At 43.2% G+C, this 14,900-nt stretch overlaps 1 protein-coding gene and 1 pseudogene across 1 annotated transcript; both read left to right on the top strand.

Moving 5' to 3' along the window:
* Positions 1 to 5,041: 5,041 nt before the first annotated feature.
* Positions 5,042 to 5,605, top strand: LOC147905851 (uncharacterized). The gene is made up of 2 exons (XM_087378680.1): positions 5,042 to 5,050; positions 5,126 to 5,605. The coding sequence occupies exons 1-2, from the start codon at positions 5,042 to 5,044 to the stop codon at positions 5,603 to 5,605; spliced, it is 489 nt and encodes a 162-aa protein (XP_087234806.1).
* Positions 5,606 to 5,777: 172 nt separating this feature from the next.
* On the top strand, positions 5,778 to 7,287 carry LOC147905852 (uncharacterized; annotated as a pseudogene).
* The last annotated feature ends 7,613 nt before the right edge of the window (positions 7,288 to 14,900 follow it).

Raw genomic sequence — 14,900 nt, forward strand, 5'->3', positions numbered from 1 at the left:
AAGATTTCACAGTAACATCTCTCCAAGCAAATTGGTGGACGACCACAATGTATACATGATAAGGAGCCATATGATTCAATTGACACTTTGCTGGGGCCACTCTAATCACTCTCCCATCCCATTGTGTCTCATTCTCTATCCCAATTCTTGTTTTATAACCACAAGTTGCATTTATACAACGGAGGTGACCTCCACATTCCTTTCTACGAACCACACCAGGAAATACTATATTTGTTGTAATAGGATCACTCCAAACATGACCATCAAATTTTGACTCCGTACCTTTTGTGCGATGTTTCACTGAAGTAGCTAGTAACTCAAAGAAAACATCACCATCATAAGTAGAAGGCAACTCATCCACAGTGACGTGCATTTCAACCTTCTCATAGGCCTTACGCAATCTGTTCTTTATAGGTAGTTGCATAATAATCTCAATGACACTATGTTGTTTGTCATTCTCAATGTTGCTAGTTGAATCATGTTTCCTTGCCTCATCATTTGTGTTGCAAACAGAGTAGAAATCTTTTTTGTTTTCGTGCACTAGAGTCTTTTGAAGTTCATTGTCATCAAGCTTGAATCTTTCTCCCTTCACGGTGAAAATATCACCAAACTGCGCATTAAGGTGAAACATTTTGTATCCATCATCATGGACTTCGTATTGCAACTCCATTGTCAAATCAGACCCATTATCACCAAAGTGCTGATGGACAGATATGGACCCAAGTGTGAATTGAAAATGGCTAGCAAGCACCATCTCTGACGACACTCCTCTACCTACGGAAGTGCGAAGAAACATATGCAAAGATCTATCCTCATTCTGAATTGTGACAGATTCCATAAGAATGGAATGGTTAAGCTGTGCAACTCAATGAGATGAAGTCTAAAGGGTGAGATCAAGAGCAGAGTGTTCGTTTCAAGAACTCATTTGAAACAAGAGTTTGCCGCAAGAAAAGTTGCTCACAAATGCTTTGCACACACTGCCCATTGTTTATATCACAACTTTGTAAGATAGGTCTTGTGAAATTCGGCACAAGTGTGACAATGGTACTGAACCATGATGTAAATTTTAGCCATCATTTGTTAACAACAATAATATAATACCATGGACTCTTAGACCTTTTAATCCCCAACCTTTCTTTGACACATATGGGAGTTATTGCAAGCCATTCTCGCTAGCAATGACATTTCATAATTGCTACATATTCATTTCGACAATTTGATATAAGTATTTTAAAGTTGATAGATAGATATAAATTATAATTGTGGTGAACAAGAAATGGTTGATTAGTAATTTTCAAAAACAATTATGAAAAATTATCAACCTCACATAGTAATAATGTTTAATTAAATGATCACTCATCATTGCTGCATTCTCATGAGCAATCGAATTCGTATGATAATCATTATAAGTCATTGTTCTTATTAACATCATAGTGCGGTAGCATTTCTATTGCTAGTATGTCGTCCTGTCATGGTGAATAAAATAAACGCATTGATTGTATGTCATCCCATCATGTGTGGTAAGGAGTGCTAGCTAATAAAGAGCCCTCATGAAAATGAAAGGCCAATAGACCCCTTTCGTCGACAAAAGGGGTCTATGGGCCTTTCATTTTCATGAGAGCCCTTAAGCCCTTAAGAAATATAAAAGCCAATAGACCCCTTTCATCGATGAAAGGGGTCTATTGGCCTTTTAAACCTTCAAGAAATATAAAAGCCAAAGCCCTTAAGAAATGCCAATAGACCCCTTTCGTCGACGAAAGGGGTCTATTGGCGTTTTAAGCCCTTAAGAAATATAAAAGCCAAAGCCCTTAAGAAATATAAAAGCCAATAGACCCCTTTTGTCGACGAAAGGGGTCTATTGGCCTTTCATTTTCTTAATTAAACTCATGAAAATGAAATCCCTTAAGAAATATAAAGGCCAATAGACCCCTTTCGTCGACGAAAGAGGTCTATTGGCCTTTTAAGCCCTTAAGAAATATAAAAGCCAATAGACCCCTTTCATCAACGAAAGGGGTCTATTGGCCTTTTAAGCCCTTAAGAAATATAAAAGCCAAAGCCCTTAAGAAATATAAAAGCCAATAGACCCCTTTCGTCGATGAAAGGGGTCTATTGGCCTTTCATTTTCTTAATTAAACTCATGAAAATGAAAGGCCAATAGACCCCTTTCATCGACGAAAGAGGTCTAGGGGCCTTTCATTTTCATGAGTTCTCCCTCGCTCTACCTCTGTCACCTCGCCGCTCCCTCCGTCCCTTGCTCGCCTCGCCTCCCTCCCGTGTGTTGCCTGCCTCTCGCGCCTCGCTCCCTCGCTCCTTCCTTCTGGCTCTTTCTCCCTCCCTCCCTCCGTCCCTCGCTCTGCCTCCCTCACCTGACCTCCCTCCCTTGCTCGCTCGCCTCGCCTCCCTCCCGCGTGCAGCCTCCCTCCCTCGCCTCGCTCCCTTGCTCCTTCCCTCTTGCTCTACCTCCCTCCCTCCCTCCCTCCCTCGCTCTGCCTCCCTCAACTCGCCTCCCTCCCTCGCTCCCTTCCTCCCTTGCTCGCCTCGCCTGCCTCCCTCCTACGTGTAGCCTCCCTCCCTCACCTCGCTCCCTCGCTCCTTCCCTCTTGCTCTACCTCCCTCCCTCGCTCTGCCTTCCTCACCTCGCCTCCCTCCCTCCCTCGCCCGCCTCGCCTCCCTCCTGCATGCAGCCTCCCTCCCATGCAACGGGCCACATTTATACATGTAGAAAAGGGTTCTTCCTTATTATGGGGCCATTTTTTGTTCATGTTGCAATGGTGGGAGTGATGCATCTGTGTATATGAGCTTTGGATGAAAGACTTGTATCCACACGATTTCATGGAGAGGTAACTATAGATTGTATTGCTGCATTTACACTTATGATTCATGGGATTCCTAGGACATTAGCAGCAAACACGAGACCACTACAAGAGTACTTCGAACACCACTACCCTGGCAAAATATATCGTGTTGTTGTGCCCCCAGATCTATCTTCTTTTAGATGTCATGGTTGCAAGCAGAGCTTTTCGTGTATTACAAAGAGGATGCAAACGGTTTTGTGAATTTGGCAGGGGCACGAAGGAGTAGGTTTGCAGGGTTGAGGGAGGATTGGCATTTATGGAAGCTTATTCTGGAGATGCTGCTGGTTCAACCTTCCAGGGCTGCTGGTATTTGTGATAACCAAGTAAAAATTTCACAATAGAGAATAATTGAAAAAAGAAGGGGTTGCGAATGTTTTCCAAATTGTACTCTTGATCTAATACAATTTTCATTCTCACGAAAAAAAAGAAAGTAATGTAAAGACAATTTTATGTTGAGCTCAAAAAAGGCAGTTCTAAGAAAGGCTTTGGAAGGGTGCGTAAATTTGTCACTGGTTTCTTGCCCCTGAAGCCGCTCCCATTTGATCTTCTTGTCCTACATCAGTCGTGATATGCTACCAACAACCATCTACCTCCCTCCCTCCCTCTCTTTGTCCCTCTGTGTGGCTCCCTCCCTCACTCGCCTCCCTCCCTCCCTTTGCCTTGTCTCCCTCCCTCGCCTCTGTACCCTCTTTGTGTCCCTCCCTCCCTCGCCTCTGTACCCTCTTTGTATCCCTCCCTCCCTCACCTTGCTCCTTCTTGCCTTGCCTTGCTTTCTCCATCACGTCGTAAGTTCTTCTCACCGATTTTTGTCACATTGGCACGATGGTAAAAATAAGAACTTCTGAGAGGAGGTGGAGAGGTGGAAGAGAAGAATGAGGAGGCACGAGAGGTGGAAGGACAAGTAGCAAGAGAAGTTTGCAAGTGGAATCTACACCAAATTTAGAGATTCAAAAAGAGGTTGAAATTGGAGTTGAAGAGGATAAGGAGATTGAAGACTTTGAAGACACTACTATAATTGTGGAGGAATCTTCTAAGAAGAGAAAGAAAGAGGATAAACAACTGGATGAGGAGTTTGAGTAAGAGTTTCCTGCTGCGCTTGATATTGGTCAGGGGAAGGATGTTATTGAATCTCTTGCAATCAATCCTGGAAAGATTGCTCCCTTTATCCCTTTATGTCATTGTGTTGTAAACACAAGAGTGAGAGGCCTACGAATTGATATGGATAGCCTAAAGCAAGCTCTAGAGGTAGAAAAATATATTCAACAGAAAGGAATGTCTATTTTATCTACAACACTTCCGGATAGTGTTTCACAAGAGGTGACAGATGAAATTGAACAATCATGGGATTCTTGATGGAGGGATGTAAATGCAGAATTTGAGGCATAGATTTTTGATGATGATGAATGGTCATTTTTGTCTCGAAAGATGTTTTTTATGTGGGAGGGGAACCACTGTACTGTTGCATGGATGTCTCTAATTGAAGAGAAATTCAAGACATCAAAGGCATGGCATATTCAAGTTTTAGCAAGTTTTATTACTCTAGAGAAAGAAACAAAAATGAAGCTAATAGCTGCTCTTCAAAGGTTCAATCTGTAAGTGCGAGTTCTTGCTTATATGTGTTACCTTTTTTTGAGCTTTTAAGGGTTTTGTGAACAATTCTTAATATGTTTGAAGCTATGTATTTTTTATTTTTCAGCCTTAATGAAACAACAATTATTAAAACAAATCTCAAGGATTATTTGTACAACACAAAGACAATGTGTTCGTGTGATGAGAATGAGTACTTATCACTATTTTTTGAGGAAGAAAAAAAGACACTTGAAAAGCATAGGGCAAATGAGAGCAGTAAAGGATCAAGTACTTGGTATCCTTTGACATCTCTGATGCTAGGGAGAATGGTATTTGCAGTAAGTTTCATACCATTTGTCATGGATGTCTTTTGAATTATATCCAACTAATTCATTGTACTCATTCATTTTTTTGGAATATATTTTAGCCACTATACAGCCAACTTTGAGCGTCGTTGATATGGAGAAAGCACTTAAAAGTATTCGAAAGGATGTGAATCTCAAGTATGGTCAAAAAATGATCAAGGTATGGTTAATTTAATGATTCTTAACATAAAGTTGACTTTTTAAAGTGTTCAAGTGTTTTTTGAGATTGGTCATATGATGTTTGTTTACAAAATGATCAAGGTATGGGATATGCATGTATTGTATGATCAAAAAATACAATTGAGTGTGACAATTGCATGTATTGTTTATATGTAGATTCTGTCTATTGTCAAACCAACAAATGGTGAAGATTGGTTTAATATCGTGTGGAGCCTCCCATTTGATGATAAATCATCCACTGTCACATTGGAAAAGTTGTATAACATCTCCATTGCAAAAGTCTCAAAGGAGACACAACTAACAACCCTCAGAATCTTAGGGTCCGATTCAAATTTGAGAATAAGTTATGGGATGCCAAAAGCTGATAGAGAATTCATAAAGTGGATGGCAAAAGAGGCATGGATGGATCAATTGCTTTGTGAATCTGAGAGGTTACTCTCTCAGGTCTTGGTTGCTAGTCAACAAGCTAGCTTTGTGCTTCCTCAAGATCCTACGTTGAGAGAGTATTTTGGGGAAATACAAGCAATGAACAGACTTGAACTTTATGAAGATTTAAAGGATTCAATGACTATTGCTACAGCTGCAACAGGACAAATGGAGATGACGAGGGCATCTCGACGATTGGTATTTAGGTAAACAATACATGTTTTTTCCTTTTCAATTAAAAATCCATCCTTAAGTATTTCACTTTTGTACTAAGACTCTTATTGTATGCAGATTCTTCCAATCCTTAAAAGCTATTGGTAAAATTGAAAAATTGTTGCCCATATGTCGAGTATGGACAAAAATTCGGGACTTAAAATTCTATATGTACTCTCCAAACATGATAGAAAAAGAAGGGAAGCGAGTGCTCTCTGAGTGGGAGAGAAAGAACTGCCCGTGGTGGCTCAATATGAAAAAAGGATGTTGCATCGAGGAGGAGGTAGAGCTATACACACAGCATAAAAAGGGAGAGATGGGTTCATCAAGCTCAAATTCAATCCATGAGGATGATGCAGTCATTGAGGTTCAAAAAACACTTGAGAAGATGACTAAAAAGGACAAAGATTCAAGTATAGAACTAAAGAAGGGTGGTAGGCCACCAAAAAATCCTGGTACTAATAATAATTTCTCTTGATCTTTTTTCAAGCTGTTATTTGTTTGTCTAACATATGTTGTTATCACTTTATATTTACATATGTGGTGTGGGTACAGATGTGCAGGTACTCCAGTCTACACCCATTTTGAAAGGATGTAAATGGAAAGATAGGTCTATCCACTTTTTGTGCATTCCATTGACCTCTCTAACTTTGAATCATAGTGGCACATGTGATGCTTCACATTGCAAGGTTTGGTGCTATGATTATGTCGAGTTTGGGAAGCAATTGTCTATCTCAAACTTCACACAAGCCTATATAGACATGAAGGAATACTTTGTGGGTCTTGGAGGTGAAAGAAAAAGAAGAAATGGTAAGAGTGTTGCTTGGGCTGCAGATTTTGTCATTATTGATCTACCTACACAACTAGAAGCTCTTGGAGTAGAGGATTCCACATCTCCATCTTGGAATTTATTAGCAGAGGACCATGTACGCTACTCCTTGCTAGTAGCAGCCACAGTTGTTTCAGATTCTGGCTAGATCCTAGTTATGTGTGCTCCTCATGTTCTTCATTTGGTTGAGCGTTATGCTAGGATCAGTCGATTGGAGTTTGCATGTCGAATGTACATGCAATGCTTGGATGCATATTGTACAATCAAAGTTGGTGGTATTGATCATAAGGTGAGACAATTGTCATACAATGAACTGTTGAAAGAATTTATGCTCTTGTATAATGAAATGGCTTATACTAAGTATACGTTTAATTCTTTTCTTGTCTTTAGGTGGATGTTAGTGGTTTTATGCCTTCTTCATTGGGCTAGTATGTCTTGTGTTTGTAATCCTGGAAATGCTTCCGTGGTTGGTACCAAATTGGGCATTGCTTTTGGAAGTAGTTTGTTTCATCATTATTTACCAAGTGAGCAGACTATAAAACATGGAGAGAGTATTCCATGGAGAGGTGCATTGGAGAAGGCTCCATGCATGATGTTGTACTTCTTGGAGTTCTCGTGTCCAATTTCAAGACATGTGGTGGACTTAGGTGTTGGGACTGGTTCTATGCAAAAAGCATGCGTGCATTTTGGGATAGCATGCTTGTCTATTGAGAATGATCCGGACATTTGCAATTCTATATTGCAACCATTTTTGGATGGACAGAAAGGAAAGGGAAATGTGTTAAGCAACTATGGGACTCTAAATGATTCCGAAGATGTGGAAATGGTTGTTAATCTTCCAGACGACTAGTAAGTATGTTACTCTCGTGTTTTATCTTTTTAAACCTATTTGTTGGAGAATATTATTATCAATGAGGCATTGATATTGATTGATCTATTTTAGCTTTTTGCCTTCTTATGCAGGTGCTATGGCTGAGATGATGTGTAATGACATTGCACTCAATGCCCCCATCAAAGAGAGAAGGCATCATCGCAGTATCTATGTGGATGACATCAATAAAGAAGATTGAGTCTAGTGATTTGACATGAGTTTTTCCCTTCAAGCAATTCATTTTGCTTGTGATGCCCTAGTATTGAACATGCATAACTTTTGTGGTGTCTTGCACCTATTTCATTTGCTAGAGATGTAGTAATCATATTGAAGAACTATTAGTACATCATGTGAGTACCCACCATGAATATTAATCTCAATATCGCATATTCAATTTTGAGCATGTTGGTTTCATAAAACTTTTTCTATTTGCTAGAGATGTGACAATCATGTCATATCTTAGTTACGGTTTGCATGTCAAAACTATGAGTTGTGTACTTTTAGCCGGAAAAGAAACCGAGACCAAAGGCTAGAGACTAAGTATGGCGACGCTCAAAGGCCATAGAGAAAAGGAGATCACGAGGGCGAAGGGATGTCATAGGGGTGAATAAGGAATTAGAAATGGAGGGAAGGAAAAGGGAGACTATGACACAAGGGGAAAGGGAGAGTGGGAAGAGAAGCAAGTACATGATAGGAAGAGGAATGTTGAGATGTAGACATCAAGGGAAGTGAACCATACTTTATTGGAAAGAAGGGATGAGAGGGAAATATCAAAATACTAGCTAGGTGGCTTTACAAGAATGAGCGTGTCCCATCAAGGAATTGCCCCTTCCTTTTATAGCCAAAAGAGGGGGTCTCTCCACATTAATGTATCCTCCCACATGCATGGCGTGTGTGGAAAAGTTTTCCATGTGGGCTAGGTGGGTACGCACTCGCAATTGTATGCGACAACCCTTTGCCTCAATTTTCCACATAAATCAAGCCCCATATCTCAAGTCTATGATACTCCCTTGGCCTCTTTCCAATTTTATAATAGGTTCAAACCTCTAGGAGGACAAGTGGAGGGTTGGCACAAGGAATCTTGCCACCTCATCCTACTTTCCCCATTATTTAACTAGCTCTCTTTGTCCTTCTATACCTCCCCCACATGGGCCTATCCCATATGGAGGGAATAACTCAATATAATAGCCATCTCCACCCATTTTATATTGCTTCTCCCATGGACTTTGAGCCATATCTCAATTATTGCATCCTAGGTGGAGGGGTGGCACATGGAGGAGCCATGCCACCTTGCATTTTATAATATTCCTATTATGGATTATGTACTACACACCTTATGGGTCCTCTTACATGGAAGGGTGGCACATGGTCATGCCCTGCCACCTCAACCTTGGGCCCTATGCACACCATATTTGATTATACTATTGCCACATATACAAACACACATACATATTAATGCCTTTTTCCTTAGACAATTTTATCCATAACAGTTCCCCCCCCCAGGCAGGGAATGCACCGCATTTCCATGCCTGGGACCATCACGCACAAAGAAAGGCTTGAGGTAGCGCTTGTTGATCACCTTCTTGCCATATGGTTCATGCAGCTCCTGAACTTGTACAGACCCATTGCTACGTTCTTTGATGACTTTGTATGGACCAGCCCACAGTGGCAGAAACTTCTTATCCATTTGGTGGTCCAATCTGTTATCAAAGCATAGCACAACATCCCCCTCAGCAAAGTGTCTTACCCATCCCTTGCGAATCTTAGCATCCAATCGGGCCTTTTGTCGATTCTTTTGGATCTCTGTTTGATGTAGTGCAAGGCGTCGGGTCTCATCTAACTTCTCAAGTTGTACCAATCTGGCCTCTACATGTTCATCTTCTGTCATCCTCTGTTCCTGTGCCAATCTCAAGGCCGGAATCTCTATCTCAAGTGGTAAAACTGCCTCAGTACCATACACCAACTCAAAAGGGGTGTGACCTGTAGATGTTTTATGAGTGATGTTGTAAGCCCACACTGCTTCAGTGACCTTCTGATCCCATTGACTCCTATTCCCTGCGGCCATTTTTCCTATGATTTTACAGAGGAGGCCATTGGTCCGCTCTGTTTGACCCATGGATGCTGGATAATAGATGCTAGAAGTGTGATGATCAATGCCCATGCGATCCATGAGTAACTCCACTGCTTCATTTAAGAATGGACTCCCATGGTCAGAGACTATCTCCATGGGTGTCCCAAACCTTGTGCAGATACGTTCAAATATGAAACTTGAAGCTGCCTTGCCATTTGCAGCAGAGAGAGCGATAGCTTCAGCCCACTTAGTGACATACTGAGTGGCTACCAAAAGATACTTCTTTTTGCGGGCAGTCATGGGCAAGGGCCCGACAAAATCTATTCCCCACTTCTGAAACGGATGGATGGACATCACTGGGTGATGTTGCCCGGGATGCAAATCCTTCCTACCGAAGAATTGACATGGTTCACAGGTTTTGCAATACAAAGTGACATCCTTGAACAATGTCGGCCAATAGTATCCAGCATGTAAAATCTTCTTAGCTGTATAGTCACTGGCATAGTGGCCTCCACAAAACCCATCATGATAATGCTTCAATACCTTAGGCACTTCATCTGCATCAATGGCTCGTCTGAGTACCCCATCCATGCCTTGACGGTACAACACCCCATCAAGGAGGGTGTAGCGCCTACTATCTCTGTGGATCTTCTTTCTCTCATAGCTTGTACTTTCTGAAGGAAAGGAGAAAGCGGTCAAAAACTTATATATACCACCATACCAAGGATCCCCAACTTATATGGCTGCTACCAGGGTAACATCAAGGCACTCCTCTAAATCAATCAAAGCATTCTTCAAGTTGGAACAACCCCCTTTTACAATTTTGAAAGAAAAATCATATTCTTGAAGAACTGCCAACCATTTGGCCAACCGGCCCATGGGATTTGGTGATTGAAGAACCTACTTTGCAAGACCAGTGTCAGTGAGTATAAAGAAGGACTGTCCAGCCACATAATGCTTAAATTTCTCAATGCAAAACACCAAAGACAAGGCATGCTTGTCGGCCTCTGAATAGCATCGCTCAGTGTCGAGCAATTGTCGAGAAGCCAATCGAACGGGATACATGAACCGATCCTCCCCTTGCTGGAGAAGAATACCTGCCAGAGTGTGCTCTCCAAACCCAGGATTGATATAGAAGGTCTTTGACGAGTCTGGATTGCGTAGAATGGGTTCTGAAGCCAGAGCATTCTTGATTTATGCAAACCCATGATCACAATCCTCATTCCAAGAGAAATCAACCCCATCTTTTAATAGCATAGTCATGGGCCGTTTCAAAGCAGCATACTGATCAATGAAGCGGCGATAGTATCCTGCTAGATTGACAAATGAGCGTACCTGACATTTGGTTGTAGGTGGGGAGAGCTTGAGGATGGCTTCTACCTTCTCGGGGTCAGGCTTGATGCCCTCGGATGAGACAACATGTCCCAATAACCTCCCTTGAGTGGCTCCAATGGTGCATTTCTCAGGGTTGAGACTGCCATTTGCATCATTGACCCTTTGGAAGGCCAATCTAACCTTCATGATGTGCTCCTTACGTGATGAGAATATATAGAAATCATCTAAAAATACCCCCAAGAAATCCCCCAAATAAGGAGCAAACACCATCTGCATGAATCTTTGAAAGGTGGCAGGAGCATTGGTGAGGCCAAATGGCATTACTTTGAATGCAAATGTCCCCCAGGGTGTGGCAAATGTGGTTTTAAGCACATCTTCCTCGGCAATTCTGATTTGATAAAACCCAGAGTAACCATCACAGAAAGTATACATCTCATGTCCACTTACCTTCTCAAGAATGAGGTCTTGAAAGGGTAGAGGATGATGATCCCTCTTGGTGGTAGCATTGAGCTTCTTATAGTCGATGCAGACCCGCCACTTGTTGTTTTTCTTTGGGATGACTACCACTGGTGAAACCCATTCACTATTGTGAACCGGAACAATAAACCCAGCCTCTACAAGCTTCTGCAACTCTGAGCGCAAAGCGTCGGTCTGTAGGGGCCCTAATCTCCGATACTTCTGAGCCACAGGCTTTGCATCAGGCTTCAGCTCTATCTTGTGCTCTATGGCAGTCACATGGCGAAGGTGGTGGTAGCTAGTTGCAAAGAGGTCAGGGAAATCTTTGAACATTTCAAGAAACTCATCTTTCTCACCTGGAGTGAGGTCTAGAGAAAGCATTGATTCGAGCTGTTGAGGACTAGCTGTTATCTTTTCAGCAGGTGGCAGGGTTGGAGACACCCCCATCATGTAAACTTCCTCCTCTGAGAATTCCTCCCCCCCGTCTGATTCTTCCATGGACTCAGACACTGAAGATGAGAGAGTATCATTGTCATGCTCCTCTTCTTCTTCCGGTTCCATGGCACCAGGTTGCACAGGGATTTTCTCCTTGGAAGCACCAAAAGACATGTGTCCTGTCTTCCAATAGCTGACTGCATCACTTTTTCTCAACCATGGTCTCCCGAGTATGGCAGGGTAACTTCTGCCTGTATCTTCAATGTCCACTACATAGAAATTGACAGTGGTGGTCAGCCTGTTGACAGTGATGGGCAAATCCTCAATGACTCCCATGGTGGCGAGTCGTCGACCATCTGCTACCTTGATTCCAGTGGAGGAACGCCTTGTACATTTTAAATTCAATTTCTTCATGATGCGGGGCACCATGATATTACATGCAGCTCCCCCATCAACACACACATTTTTGACACGGCAATTATCTATGATGACATCTACTGTGTGTGGGTGCCGATCAATTTCTTCAGAGATAGAAGATACCTCTCGTACCTTTCCCTTTTTCTTGCTCTTCCTTGTTGAGAGACCTTGCTGCAGCTCACGTCTCACCTTAGGGCTTAATGCTATTAGTTGCGGGAGTGTGATGCTCAAAGAACGATGAGCAAGGTCTTGAACGATCGAATAGTCCTCTTGCCCTGAGCCGATGGGAAAATCCGAGGGTGACCACTTACTCCTGCGAGATCTTTTAGTCTTCTCTGTTGGTGGGTCTGCCATCTCAGCATCTGAGGGCTCTGAGAAGGACACCTTCTTCTTGGGGTGGCCCGGTTGGAGAGGGGTCCGAAGTAGCACGAGTTCTTTTCCCGAGATCAAGGATCTCCACATCAGAATCCTCAGTGCCCGACTCACTTAGAAGATTCACCCTTGGAATATTGGGGCATTCTGGGCGATAATGACCCTTCTGGTGGCACTCGTAGCATACAACATTAGCACGATCTCTTGGAGGGCGGTTGGCTTGATTTCTGATACCCACCATCTCAAGCTGAAGATCATTCAGGGCCTTAGCTAGGTCATTGACTCCAGGTTCTGTTGCAGGGGGGCCTCTTTAGTTGGAGGGGCCACGGGAGTAGAGAGGAGGGGGGCTCGTGGGCGAGGCTGGGGAAATCTTCGAGGCGGAGGATGAGGATATCCACCTTGTTAAGGGTAAGCATCTAAGGGAGGACCATACATCTGAGGTGGAGGCGGTGGATACATCCCTGAGGGGTGGGGGTATGCCCCTGAGTTAGACCCCCCAGGTTGTTGTTGCAGGAATGGAGGGGGATGCGGAGGGACAATTGTCTTCTTTGAAGCGGGGTCAGACTGAACTTTGTCAAACTTTTGAGCAATCTCATGTGCTAGCACCATAGTATCTGGATTCTCCCATTTAAGCTTGAGGCAGAATTCATCACTTGCTCCTGCTACAAGGTAGCCCAGCACATGTTGAGTCATTCCAACTCGAAATCCGGCATTGTCCTCCTGTGTGGCAATCAATGGTCCAAGAGCACGGCCGCTCGATCCACATATCGACACGCCGTCTCACCTTCTGACTGCTTCAAATTTGCCACCTGCAGGTACACATTCTCCGACTCCTCTTCTTTGCTGAAATACTCAATCATTGCTGCTGTCAACCTTGGCCAGCTTTGGCGAACATCTTCGGTTTGCTTCTCATACCACACTTGAGCCAAACCTTCTAGAAATGTGGGGAGAACCAATAGCCATCTGTCTTCAGTAAGAAAGTTGAGAGAAACACAACGGCGCTTGAAAGCCACAAGATACTCATTTGGATTTTCTTCTACCCGTCCACAAAACACGGGAATGTCAGCCATGCTTGGAAGATGGAAAAGAGTGGCTTATCTATGGACGAACAATAGTAAGAGGAAGCTTGAACTGAAAATCGGGTGAAGATACATCCAAAAAGCACACATAGGCAGGGTAGGGTGTGACTGGAGTAGTGTGAAATATTACACGAGAAGAATCTTCAGCATAGAATAGCACATAGACAATCTTAAAAGGACCAATCCTCATGATATCACTTTGATCATTACACGCGAGGGTTAGAGGTGCGGCGTCGCATGAGGTTGTTCATCAAGGCAAACAAGAATGCCATGACAAATGTCAAAAGTTGGAGAGCTTGCACATCACCTTCAGCTTCTTCCAGTTCTTGTAGTCGCCATTCTATTTCTTCAAGGGGTGTGCGGTCTGGCATCCTTCTTCTGAGCAATGTCCTTGAGAACCCTCCTGATGGTCTGCCGAAGTCGGTGAACTCATATCAAGTAGGCCCAACACTTAGTTTCATGATGACCACAACCTTTGCATTCCTTACAAACGATCACCCTCCTTCGTGGCTTGCGGCTTTGTTGGGGAGGCGCTTCCACTCGCATCATGCGTGATGGAAATACAAGCTTCACGTGCCAAGAAATCAGCAACAAGATTTCGAGCTCGAGGGATATGCTGAATTTTTACCTCTTCAAACTGGTTGCAGAGTTCCAAGGCCTGTTGATGTCGTGGAACCAAGCCTTTGCTCCGCACCTTCCACCTTCCACTAACCTGTTCACACACTAGTTGAGAATCTCCTTGCACCTCCAATTGCTTGGCCTGATGTTCTTGTGCCTTTTGTAGCCCAAAAATGAGCGCTGAGTACTCAGCTTGATTGCAAGTACTTGCGGGCGAAGACTTGCTGTAACAAAACTCCTCACCACCCGGTGAAGTGAGCTTCACACCCACGCCAGCTGCCTTGGTCGAAGGTTGATTGAGTTTTAGTTTGGTCAAAGTTGTGCCACATCACCAAGTGCCACCTAAGCACATAGCTTCTTGCTAAGCACAGTGTGAGTGCAACATGTGAATCCCTCTACCACATCATCAAAGGTCTTTTCAACAAGCCATAACTTCCAATCCATGAAGAATTTGCATGCGCTCCAAATAGGAAAAGTGATCTCCTTCTTGAGCTCTACGCGCCTCTCAAATCAGAATCATTGTAGACAATTAGACACTGCCAATATTGAAATATATCAATTGGTAAGACCTTTGCAACAAATGGGAAAGTGACCCACGAACGTAAAAAGCATGCCGGATATCACCATCAATAATGGACTGGACAATCAGCCGTTGAAGGTCGACATGAAGATCAAGGAATACATCTCATGCATTGGTAGCCGTAAGGTGTGGAGGAACAGGCACCAATTCCTTAAACGCGTCGAGAAGTGACATAAATGTCCACCCTTCTCATGAGGCGTGCGTCCGTGAAGTGGGCTTGGAGAAGTTC

The sequence above is a fragment of the Dipteris shenzhenensis genome, chromosome 1 (genome assembly GCF_047967505.1).
Source record: "Dipteris shenzhenensis isolate YYH24624 ecotype China chromosome 1, Dip_SZ_1.0, whole genome shotgun sequence".
NCBI classification, from domain to species: Eukaryota; Viridiplantae; Streptophyta; class Polypodiopsida; order Gleicheniales; family Dipteridaceae; genus Dipteris; species Dipteris shenzhenensis.